We start from the raw sequence: 12,730 nt of genomic DNA, 5'->3' as shown, positions 1-12,730 counted from the left end.
CCTTCAGCGTTGTGTTATTCTTTCTGTGGTACTACAAATTCCTCCATACTTTCTCTAATATTAACAGATTCTGAGCATCTCCAGGGTTTTTCTCTGAGCTCGCATCTAAATGATGAAAAGGGGGATTTTTTTCTTTGTGCACAGTAAGTATGGTACGTGTTCCTACACGGCTCGTAACTACCGGATTAAATCACAACTCAGATTTTGTTGCCTCATTTCAGTGCCTGAGCTATTTACTGATTTAGTTGCTCTGCTTACAGGCAATGTCCGTGCCTAGTTAACATCAAATGCTGGCAACACACTCTCTACACGGCTCTGGCAGCACGTAATGTTAACCCACAGTTAGATAGTAGCAGCCTCGAACTCGAGGCTACACAAGAAAAAAACGCCTAAAGCTAAACAGTCGTCTAAATGGTGTCTCTGGCCCCGGCGGCCGAGAAACAATCAATGACGAGTTCAGAGTATTTTGCTGTTTTAAGTACTCAGACGGTTATTTAGAGATTAAAAATTGTAGTTGGGTTAGTATTTTTTTTTTCTATGTGATTTTATTTTCTAAATGTGTTAAGAGTTTTGCACATATTTATATATTTGGAAATTTAAGTTGAGTTTACTTACAACTTTTTACAGTTAATATGGGATAAGTGATTTTAACTTCCAATTTGGCTTAGCAACAGAAAGCTGCTCGTTTGTGCTTTAAAAACAAAAGTTCTGGCACTGACAGCAGTGTTGTTTTAAAGTATGTTTATCACCGGAATCAGAAAAACAGCACACAATACCAATCTTTACAAATAGTGAATACATGTGTCCAATCCATATGGACTCACCTTGAGGGGGGCATGGACAAAGTGTGACTTCTTACATTCACATACCGCACAGCTTCTCTGTATCTGGCGTGTGTCACTCCAGTGCTCACCGGCAAGGAGGACCTTTCTTCTCCTTTCACAATAGGAAGGCCATCTCATAACTTGTGGTGCACCATGGAATTCAATGAATGCATGAAGCAGGGTTCATGAACTGCTGCGTGGTTTCTCTGCAGCTGCCTCCTCCTCATCCTTCTCCTCCTCCTCCTCCTTCTCCTCCTCCTCCTCCTCCTCCTCCTCCTCCTCCTCCTCCTCCTCCTCCTCCTCCTCATCCTTTTATGAGCCAGAAAAAAACAGGAGGTCCACTCAGTCACTGCACGATGTTGGATGTGTGTGTGTGGCTGTGCCTGTGAATGGCTGCATGCTTGCCTCATGCTGAAGAGCACAGGTAAATGCAGTCAGGGGAGGAAGTGCACTCTTAACGAAGCAAAGAAAGGGCTGCACATGTATTCACTGGAGAGCGACCAGCTGTTGAACACAGTGTATAAAGTGAATACCAGAGGAGGATATAGGAGATGGGTTATAACTGGAGAACTGTGTGGATTAAAGGACCAGCTATCGAAGGGGCTTGGCCCTTTATAGTCAGGAGCAAATCCATATTTGATTTGATGTGAGAGGCGCTCAAGGCCTTTAAATAAATGATTACTGCTGTATTCCACCTGGTTGTGGAGGAGGTCACCCAGCAGGCAAGATCGGCACATCTGTAAGTGTGTGTTTGTATGTGTGTGTGTGCATTGTCTTCCTGATGTGAGTCTGGCCCTGGTAGCCTACAGTCGTATGTGTAGAATGTCACAAGGCCACGGCAGTCACATCGTAACCATACTGCAGGCTCATTCACCCATAGAGCTATGCTTCTCTCCATCCATCCATGTATTAGCACATTACAGAGATGACTGCCTCCAATGTGCCACTTTCCCCCCGAGCACTAGACTCCACTGTACAGTGTAAGCCTCTGTTGGTCGGGGGGGGGTATCATGGCTACATTGAGGAGCACAAACACACACATGCAAACATACACACACCATAAAAAACAAAAGGTAAAATTGAACTACTCTGCATAAGTCGGTTTTGATGTCCTCTCCCTTTTCTGAATCATTTCCATTTTAAAGGCTTTTTATTGTTGGTGCACTACCTTGCAGAGACATTATGGTACCAGTCTTTATTGCATTCACACTTCTCTGTTGGCTGTAGGTACTTGTTAGTTTGCAGATCAAGGTTTTACTTGCAAAGCATAAAAGAAGCTCATAAAACATAATATGCTACTAGTAAAATTTTAAACAGTGAGAAATAAAGTTGCGTCACCTGGACTATTTAGAACAGAAACATGCTGTTCAATACAGGAGGAGTTACTCACAATATGAGGATTTTTATTCCTTTTTATTCTGCCCATCATTTTATTGATTAATTCAACTCATAAACTCATGAACTAATGGCGCTTAGTAAAGCACATACATAGAAAGGGGGGATTCCTGAATCCACCCCCTGATCCCGATAAAACCCAAAGTTTAACGGATTCTTCCCTGACCCGTACCACACCCTTCCACCCAGATTCGTGAAAATCTGTCTCGTACTTTTTGTGTTATTGTGCTTAAAATATACCAACCAACCAACCAACAAACGGACAGGGGTGAAAACGTTACCTCATTGGCCGATTTATAAATTCCTTCACGGTTTCTTCCAGCCCGGCCATTTTCCAAAACCCCAAGAAATTTAGTTAACTGTAACGTAAGACAAGGAAAAGGCAGAAAATCCTCAAGAAGCAACAACGTGTTTGACATTTTTGTGTGAAATATGACCTCGATGTTTAATCAGTTGTCGAAATAGTTGCCTATTGTGTAGAGTGACTAACCCATTAATTGACTCATCATTTTTGCCCATGTTAATACTTGAGGACATTTTACTGACTTAAAAAACATCTTTGAGTATGTTTCCATTATGGCTTTGCTGCTTCCCTGCAAATACCATTGATTCAAAGTGCTACATTACTTCATCTCCTCTTTACTCTTCCTGTTCTCTCCTTCCTTTCCTCACCCATCCTTCCTCACTGTAACTATGAAGCTTCTCGCCACTCGTCTGGGGCTCGTTTCTCATCCTCCGCTCTCTTCCTCCCTCCGTCTCTCCCTCTGCAGTCCTGCCGCTATCTTTACGACCCTCTCACTAATGCACTGCTCAATTAGCCTTCGATGAGGTTTCCACTAAAGGCCGGGTAAATAGGTAATTACATGTTGTCATCCCCCCACCTCTTGCTAATCCACTCAACTTCACTCCGCTCCTCTCTCTCTCTGTCTTTCTCCGTCTCTCTCCTCACTTCTTGCTCTTTCAATATCATGGATGGCTGCCAGAGACGGTCCAATCGAGGCCCAGCACGAGGCTGTTAGTCACAGCTGGCTTAACCCTTCGATTGGCCACGTTCAGCACTCTGCTTAGTGCACAGTTTTCACTTTTTTCAGCCGACACTTCAGCTTGTGTTATTTGGACGCTTTATCATCAGAATGGGAGAAGTGGAACCACCCACTAGCTAAAATGCTGATGAAATCCCGTCTGCTAATAGAGACATTAACAGGGCTAGGTGTTTTATTTTTCTGTCGGACAGAGAGGTGAAGTGATTGGTGACAGGTGGAAACTAGAAGTTGGGGGGAATTGTACTTTTGACTGTGAAGGCTGTTGATGGGATCAAATTGCCTGACTAAAGGCAACAGTCCACAGGCAGGTCTGTGAGGCTGGGGAGATGTATTGTTGTCCCACGAGTCTGCTGAGGCCGAGAGAGGAAACCGGAGTATTTATCAGCTTTACCGCCGCTGAAATAAATTGATGCAAACATGTTGTCTTTGTTTTGTCCTCATCTGTTACATCAACAATAACAATGTTTGCCGGGATGAATAAATGTCTTTTCAACACCATCCGCACAGGCTGGCTCACGAATTCTGCCATTGTCAAGGTGCAGCCATTATTCAACAATGTCAGAACAATGTGGATTTTCATCTTTCATCGGTTGGGTCCAGGCCACTTTCACACAAGGAGCTGCAGGAGAAGGACTAGGGCTCCTTTTGTATGGGGGGGGGTATTAATTCAAACAACAAGGAAAAGACAAAAGAGAGTAATGCCTGCAAATTAAGCTTTGAAATCGAAATAATAATGCATTCTGAATGGAAATGAAAGCTGGACACTTATCGGTAATAGTATGAAAAAAAAATTGGATTCTTAAATAAAAATTCCAGTCCTCCTTGTTTTAGAGAGTAAAAAAAATACTGGCGAGACCACAAGTGACACAGTCTAAAGAATGAGAAAGTTCTGAGGAGAAATTATAGCCTGTGTGGCCCTTTGGAGATAAAAGAAGAAAGACACAAAGTAAGAAAGGAGAGGGAAAAAGAGGAGAAAAGAGGGAGCCGGGATGGAGGGATGTACAAATGAAGGGAGGGATGGAGGGTGGGAGCGAGGACATACTGTTTGGGGGAACGAGAGGAAGTGATAAGTTGAGTACAAGCCAGACAGCCTAAATCCTCATCTCAATCAATCACATTTTCCCTTCCTCTCGTCTCAGTCTGTCTTATTGATTTCTTGCTTCTGCCAGCGTCCTGAAAGCCGACTCAAATGACTGCTCACAGTTTTTGGGGCTCCATCTCCCAGTGAAAACTACTATTTGGTCATTTGTTGTCAGGGCTATACAAAGAAAGGTATCAGTGGGATCTTACCTAGAAAATGTATCTATTATATTTAAGGGAGAAAATGATACTGACCAGATTACACTAAGAGCCAGTTGTTGTTTACAAAGTCCAAGCCAAGTAAAAAGTGATTTGCACTATTGTGTGCATAGTTGAGAAAACCCTTATAAGCATTGTTCCAGCTCAAACGGAACCGTAATACTCAGCCTTCCATGCAAATATCATGTGGAAGCTGTTGAAAAACAAAGTATTGGCAGTGAAACGCTTTCGTTTGCCTCTGAAATATTGTAGGTAACTGCAAAAGTCGCTCTTAATCTGTAAGAAATACAGTTGAAATATACACACCTCTCTCAATCGTACAATATGCGATTTCCCCCATGCAAAAGTTCAAGGAGACATATTATGCTCATATTCAGGCTCATAAATTTAGTTTGTATATTACTTGGAAAGGCTTACATCCTCTAAACTTCAGACATAATTTTACATTGCTGCAGCACTTCTTTTCAGCCTCTGTCAGACACACTTGGGTTTAGCTCCTGTCTCTTTAAGCCCCTCCTCCTGATAAAGTCTGATCTGATTGGCTAGTTAGTATCTACATCCACCTGCTGCTCCCGGGTGCTATAAGAAGGTGGGTGTATCTACATGTGTACGCAGATAAAATCTTTGTGACAGTATGATGTCATCAGCTGCCGTCCCCACAAACAGCGAGTTGTGTGCCTTTTAAAGATCAACATTTGTCTTAAAAACATGCTCAGGGGTTACTCCTGGAGTCTGTTTGAAACATGTAGCAGGGGAGATGACAGACAACTGGTTTATCACGAGTACACAAGTGTCTGTGTACACACATGCTCGGTCGACACATGCATCAAACAAACTCTCCCTTCCATCCGTTTCCAGCTAAGTCTTGTTTGTTGTGCTGTGTGAGACATGTTACATTTCTGCCGTTTTTGTGCAAATTGTTATCCATCTGCTGTGAGTGTTTGAAGACAAGGTGGCATCTTCAACTTCTGCGTTGAAGCTCCGGTTTAAGATCTTCAATAATCACCCAACGAGACAGAGGAACAGATGAGAGCAGAATCATTTAAAACCTTCAGGGTGCAATTTAGTCAGGTTTCTGAAACAGTCAGTGTCAGCGTTGGCTTACGAGCTGAAAGCAATGGACACTAGACAGCAGACAGCACTGCTAAGGATGGGACATGCGGACAATACACTCGTGGACTCAACTTGTCTACAAAATAGGTCAAGAGTCAAGAGTGATATGTGTTGGGACCATAGACTGTATGCAAAGATGGACAACATGACAGCTCCTCAATAGTGAAGCCAAAGCATTGCGATCGCCACCTGGTGGCTGGCTGCAGTATATGTCATAAATCACATTTTGTTAGATACATTTTTCTCATAGATGGTTTCTGTCATTTTAGGTCGTCCAGGTTAAGTCCAAGTGCTCATTTAGCCATTAACTTCAGTTTTAAGTAGTTATCTGATGCTTTACAGTGAGAGTGAAACGCGTTGATTGACAGCTGAGACTGAGTCATGATTGGGCAAGTGTGTGTATCGATTAGCTCCATCCCCCAAAAGCTACAGCACACGACACTGGCTTCAAATGTGCAAGAGGGCGGCGTCCGTATCCAGGATATTTTGTTTTCATATCTAGATAGTGGATGGAAGTGCAGACATGTTGTTCAACTTTATATACAGCCTAGGGTTAAGTCAAAGACTTCAGTCACCGTTAACACTGTTAAGTTTAGTGCACTTGGTTAGTTCCTTTGACTCTTTAGTACCAAAGATTATCCGAATGGATCCCCAGTTTTTATGATGTCATCCTGCGTCATCAGAGCTACGTGGATCCACTTGGGGAATCAGACTTTGGTGACTGACTGCAGCTTAGGCAGCTGATGTTTATCCCTTGTGTCACAATGAGAAATAACCGATTATAAACAGTAATAATCAAGACTGCAGCTGGACCTCATGTATCATAAATAACGACCATCGGGAGGAAACATGATTATTTTCTAAGACCACATCTGTTTCACCTCTTTTGAATTTGCTGATTGGTCAGGGAAAATTCCCACACTCATGGTTAAGCGCATTCATATGTTGCCATGGTTACCAAACAATCGTAATACACAGTGTGCACATCAGCCACAGATTTCTCATAAGGTCAATTTCTTGCCAGTTCATGCCAAGGAGACAGATTTAATAACAATTTATCTCTTGGATTTAATATCTTGCACTAACATCACACATCTGTTGGTATTAATCTCTGTGGTTGGTTCTTTTTTATCCCCCGTATCCCTCATATAATGCGGAGGGATATAGTTATCAGTACGTCTGTCCGTCCATCCGTCCGTCCCTAATCTTTTCATTTCCAGAGCGAAAATTGAAAACCATTCCAGTTTAGAAAAAATGGACTAAATAAAATCTGGTCGTGATTCATATTTTGGGTTTTTCACAATTAAAACAAAATTAAATTCACTGCTGTCAGATCAGCGTTTGAAGTGATTGGTATAATTATGGTATGAAAATCCCCTGCAACCATCAGTATAAGGTCTTGACCAGTTTGGAAGACGACATCAGATAACAAATGTTTCAATAACTCTTATTAGTTCACCACCTTCCTCACTGGAAAAGAAGGAGGACACAAACCTTGCTTTCACCACTCAGCTAATGTGGTTTGTGAACACTTTGAGGCAACAAGTATAAATTGTCACTCCTTTCACATCTCTGTCAGTCTGCCACTGTTTTAACAGGCCAAAAAGAATAAGTTAATTAGTATGTCTAATTGCATTTGGTGAATCAGCGGTGGGAATATCAAATCAAATTAGGAAACTCAGTGTTCTCTGCCGTGGCACACGGTTTGCCTTTAGCTATGCTTTTTAGGATCTGTCTTTTGTCTTTGTCTCTATCTTTCTCAATGTCCCTTCCGGCTGTACTATGCCTTCGCTTTGTAGTCTATCCCCCCCCCCCCCCTCTTATCAACCACCCACACTTTCTTTTTCTACTCTTTACACTTTTGGATCTCATTCTGTATTTATATCTTTTTACTCAGGCTTCCATGTCTTAACATTTTTTAGCATCATCTCTTAATAACTAGTTTTATCTATGGCAGTTAATAATAAACCAGATGTATTAAGCTGTTATACAATTACCCTAAAAATGAGACTAAATAGATTTAGTAAAACACCAGTCAATGCAATTACAACTAATTATATTGATTAATATGGATTTGGGTTTCTACTGATGACAACTGGGGCCGGCATGGTGGTACAGTGGTTAGCACCCTTGAATGTGATTGATAATTTTTTAACACATCTAAAGGGTCAACATTTTACAATTTATCACATTTTCCTGTATGAATTAACACAACACTTCATTTTATTTCCTCCTTTAATCCAACTTTTCTATCTGTCTCACTTTATCCTCTTCCTCGGTTCTTCTCCTCATCTTCTCCCTCCGGCCCAAGTGTCCTTCTGTCTGTCCCGTGAAAAATAAACCCAGTCTGTCACTCTTTGTGTCAGTCTTTGTTCTGTCAGGAACTATCTCAGAGATAAGTGTGACTGATTGCTTCAGGCCCAGGCAGACAGTGTATAATTGAGTGATAGGGACTAATGTAAGTGAATGGCTTAAAGCTGCCTGTGATCCAGAGCAGCAGCAGCAGAAGCTCGGGCAGTCGGGAGGCTCTTCTGTCGAGCCCTCTGTAATACAAGCAACCACAGCCACCCAGATTACAATGTGGAGACTACCTGATGTGTGTTTGTGTGTGTGTGTGTGTGTGTGTGTCTGTGTGTGCCTGTGTGTGTCTGTGTGTGTCTGTGTGTGTGTGTGTCTCAGGTTATCTTCTTTTTGTCTGCTTTTCATCCCAGTTCTCTTTTCTTCTCTGTTTCATAGCTCTGTTTACCACCCTGCTTTCATTTATCCTCCCTCCACACACCTCTTCTCATCTCTATCTCTCTCACTCTCTCTCTCTCTCTCTTCATTAGTCTCCCCCTCTCTCTCTCTCTCTCTCCCACCGTTATCTTAGCTTTTTAATTAACGTGACATGCTGCGAAGTGAGATACTAAATAATGCAAGCTTTTCCAGTGACATTGAATCAGGCCGAGTGATTAGTGGCCACACACAAACAAGTGCGCGCACAGCCTCACACACACACACACACACACACACACACACACACACACACACACACACACACACACACACACACACACACACACACACACACACCCACACACACCCACACACACATACACATTCCAAAGCAGATAACCTTCTTTATTAGTTCAAAGCCTTTAACCATATTAACTTTCATCTAAAATGTTGGCTTTATTCGACAAATAAGCAAATAGTAACTTTATGCCATTTATCCCAGTTTCCAGTAAAATAAAAAGTATTGTGCATTATGTAGGGGTCATGGTGCTGTGAGCAAAAATGTGGATAAAGTGGTTGAAAACAAAGCTTGTGAAAGAGAAGAAATTTATACACACTGTCCAACGACAAAAATATTCATCAGTTATAAGGAAATCAATAAACTAAAGACAAAGGCCACTTGTAAACTAGCAAAAAAATCTAATAAATACCCGAGAGCTAAAGAAAACAGCGAAAGAATTGCAACTGTAATTTCCCTGGGTTGTGGGTAGGTGGGTGAATTCCTTTTACACATACTGTTGGATACTGTAAATCACAGCACAGGGTACTTAATTTGCGCAGGGAGAGATCTAGGTTATCCCAAAGCAATTGTTTTGGACCAAACCAAGTGGAAAATCCACAGTGGGTTTAGTTGCTCGCTGCCTTGGCTGCAGGGATGCGATGAGCTCCGGGTTCCAGAGTTCTTCTGCCCCCACCTTCTTTGTCTTTTTTTAATCAGATGGCTTGTTCAGGAGTGGAGCGGATTAAGACTGCTGCTGCCACTGCTGATGACTCTGTCCAGTTTTGGAAAGCCCATAAATGCATGCACGCACACACGACATGGAGCATGCAGCTGCAAACACACACACACACACCCACAGGTTTATATACAAGCAATTTAGGCAGCCACCATGAATATATACATGCATGTACATAATATGCTACAGAGGCATCAACATATGCATGAGTTGCCCCATATGCATGAACAATCCAGTGCAAGCACAAGTGCACATTACACATCGACACATTGCGTCTCATCGCTCGCTCGCCCGCTCGCAGGGCCTCTCACTCAGCGCTGTCAGTTTCTGGACAGCAGCGGTGATCTGCCGTGTCTCATCGTGTCACGTGATTTGAGCGGTGAGATTTCTGACACACAGACTGACGCCTGGTATCTTCTAATGCCAGACACTCACACCAGGCGCCGCAGATGGCGGAGAGACGGATGGATGTGAACGACAGACGGACAGACAGAGGGGGTGGGGGGCAGAAAAATCTGACTGAAGTAAAGAAAAAATGAGGAAACGTGGGAGTGTGGCCTTAAAAGACAAGATTAATGAAAGGAAATTTAAATTTGAGGAAGGAATATTTAGGAAAGGAAACTTGCCATATCAGGTGTGAGTAAAGGATGAAAGTGTAATGAGGAGGAAAGCGCAGGGAGAGGCAGAGAGAGTCAAAGGAAGGAAGTGAGCGAAGGATGAAGGCATGAAGACATTGAGCTGTATGTTGATCCGACACTGTGTGCTACATAGCCCGCAGATAACAGCAGTCAGTCTCCTCCCACTTTAATCTGCCCATCATCCATCAGTCCCTCACTCCATCCTTCCATCTTAAAGCCATTCACTCTATCTCATCAATCTGAAATGATGCCGTTTTGACTTACGTATGAAAAGAAAATCTGGAATTGAAGTCCGGCCCGCTTTGTAGATTGTGTAACAGATAAAAACTGAAAGCAGAAAAATCGAGGGCATCGCTTACGTGGGACATGGGGAGAAAAACTTTAGAGAAGCCGACTGATGCTTCTATGCCTAATGTTTGCTTTAAGTTGAAATTCATCAGCTACTTTGTGAACTTTGTACACACGCACACACACCAAAACACACCTCCGGCAATGAGTGTATGGTCCTAATGAAGCGAGAAGAGGAGAGGCAGCTGCATAACGGGAGTGTAAGGCCTAGAGGGAACACACGTCTGCGTGCTTGTGTGTGTGTGTGTGTGTGTGTGTGTGTGTGTGTGTGTGTGTGTGTGTGTGTGTGTGTGTGTGTGTGTGTGTGTGTGTGTGTGTGTGTGTGTGTGTGTGTGTGTGTGGTGTGTGTGGTGTGTGTGTGTGTGTGTGTGTGTGTGTGTGTGTGTGTCTGTGACTATATAATGTCTGAATCTCTCTTAATTTGGAGCTTGGCAGGATGTTAATTTCTACGTTTTCCCTGTCTCCTCTCTCTCCCCAGGTTGTGAGGGCCTGTTTCTATCGTCCTGTTGTACAGTGAGGCAGTGAGCTCACGGTGGATACAGCATGCATGTGTCGACATATCCCATGATGCACTCTGCCAGTCCAGGCCTGCTCCTCCTTAGCTTCCTCTTCCTCGCTGATGCTGACTGTAAGTCTTTTCATTCTCCAACACACACACACACACACACACACACACACACACACACAACCACACACACACACACAACCCACACACACTACTATATTTTAGTTTCAAACACATCCCTGCTGCTGCTGTTACAATGCTCTCCACACTACATTCGAGTTTTTGAGAGCCTAAAACTGAGAAGATTGGAAACGCTGCTGGCCCTGTTTTGGTTTTAAAAACTGCAGCTGTGTTGTTGTATGGACGGGCAAAAAAAAGGAAATGTTTGGTAACGATGGCGCTTTCACCCACAATCACCACCCGACTGGGTCGTCACGACTCGACGACCAGCGGGGAAGGCAAAATTTTGTAAACACTCGAGTCAGGAACAGTTCCGCCTCATCGTCGCTCCAAGAAGATAATCCCTCATCATCATTGTTTTTCCTTGTTCGTAACCAAGCAACCAACTGCAGAGTAGACAATCTGCTTCCTGGTAACACCGGCTTGCGCGAGCCCAGTGTACGTGAATGGTCACATGATATATACCGTATTTCCTGGTGTGTTAGAATGGACGGAGATTATCATTTATAGAGTTAAAATGCCGTTTTAAAACGAATATACATGAGTATGGATATAGCCACAAACACACACACACAAACCCACATGTGTACCTGCATATAAAGAAGCTGTTAAATTATGCACATCATTTAAATGCACTTACTGTTTGTGCGGACACACAAACAGGGTCGAGAGGACATGGGTGTTTTTTTAACGCTCCACCCCTGATATCCCTTCCCTCCTGTCTGTGTGTGATGATCTGTACATGTGTGTTAGGAGGCAGGTTTGATACGAGGCCAGCTGTTTTGGTCCATCCCAGTATTTGGCATGGACAGATAGACAGCATATGGCAAATCAGATAATTTCTCCACTGCCTCTGTGATTGTGTCCAAAATGCGCATGTGTGTGTGCACGTGTGTGTGAGATCACTTATTGGGGCTCGTCCAATATCTTTCTCTGTGAGCTCATTCAGATATCAATTTAGCCCAGTTATTGATTTATTTTTTTTCCAGGCAAACAACCTTTTGACTCTAACTGAAGATAGATAGCAGATGATGAGCAGAAGCTGGAGACGGTTGTTTATATTCTAAATGTTCTTTCCCAAAACCTGCAGATAAGAGATAATCCAGGTGTTTGAAACCAGCATATGATGTTTATGCAAGCAAACAGAAGAAACCATTACTGGGATACTCTTGACCCTGCATGACCCAGTCAATTTATCAGGTTGATGATTAGGATTGATTAGGATTGAGTCTTTGAATCCGATAACACTGTTAACGAAAACAGCCTGATTTGTGCTGAGACGAAGGACAAAAGTCATGAGAACAGAAGTGTAGGAAGACAAAAAGATGGAGTAGACAGAATAATAGAGGAGAAAGAAGAGGATTAAAGAATTCAGTTGTGCAGACTCGCCGTGCAGACTATATATACATTTACTGTGCCGCCAAACATGGTCTCCTGCCAGGAGTGGGTGGCGATGATGGCCGCTTGCCAAGAGGTTCAACCATCGTTGTGTTCACAAGAGGAGAGGTTACCCTCTGAGCAGCGCTACTTCCTCATCCTCTTCTGTTGGAAAAAACTGGGCCCTACAGTGACTTACTATAATTTAGGATAAAATATGTAACAATTCTTCATTAAAACGTCGAAAGAAAATTGAAGGCTACCATGGGTTCTTTTC

At 42.9% G+C, this 12,730-nt stretch overlaps 1 protein-coding gene across 1 annotated transcript in view; it reads left to right on the top strand.

Moving 5' to 3' along the window:
• ptprdb (protein tyrosine phosphatase receptor type Db) overlaps positions 1-12,730 on the top strand; it is a 154,556-nt gene that overhangs the window by 77,120 nt on the left and 64,706 nt on the right. The window contains 1 exon segment of the mRNA XM_034596202.1: positions 10,870-11,019. Coding sequence (XP_034452093.1) covers positions 10,935-11,019 — 85 coding nt within the window. The 5' untranslated portion in view covers positions 10,870-10,934.

Source organism: Hippoglossus hippoglossus, chromosome 1 (genome assembly GCF_009819705.1).
Source record: "Hippoglossus hippoglossus isolate fHipHip1 chromosome 1, fHipHip1.pri, whole genome shotgun sequence".
Classification (NCBI taxonomy): Eukaryota; Metazoa; Chordata; class Actinopteri; order Pleuronectiformes; family Pleuronectidae; genus Hippoglossus; species Hippoglossus hippoglossus.
Note: the sequence above shows the minus strand (reverse complement) of the source record. Positions and strands in the feature narration are given on the sequence as shown.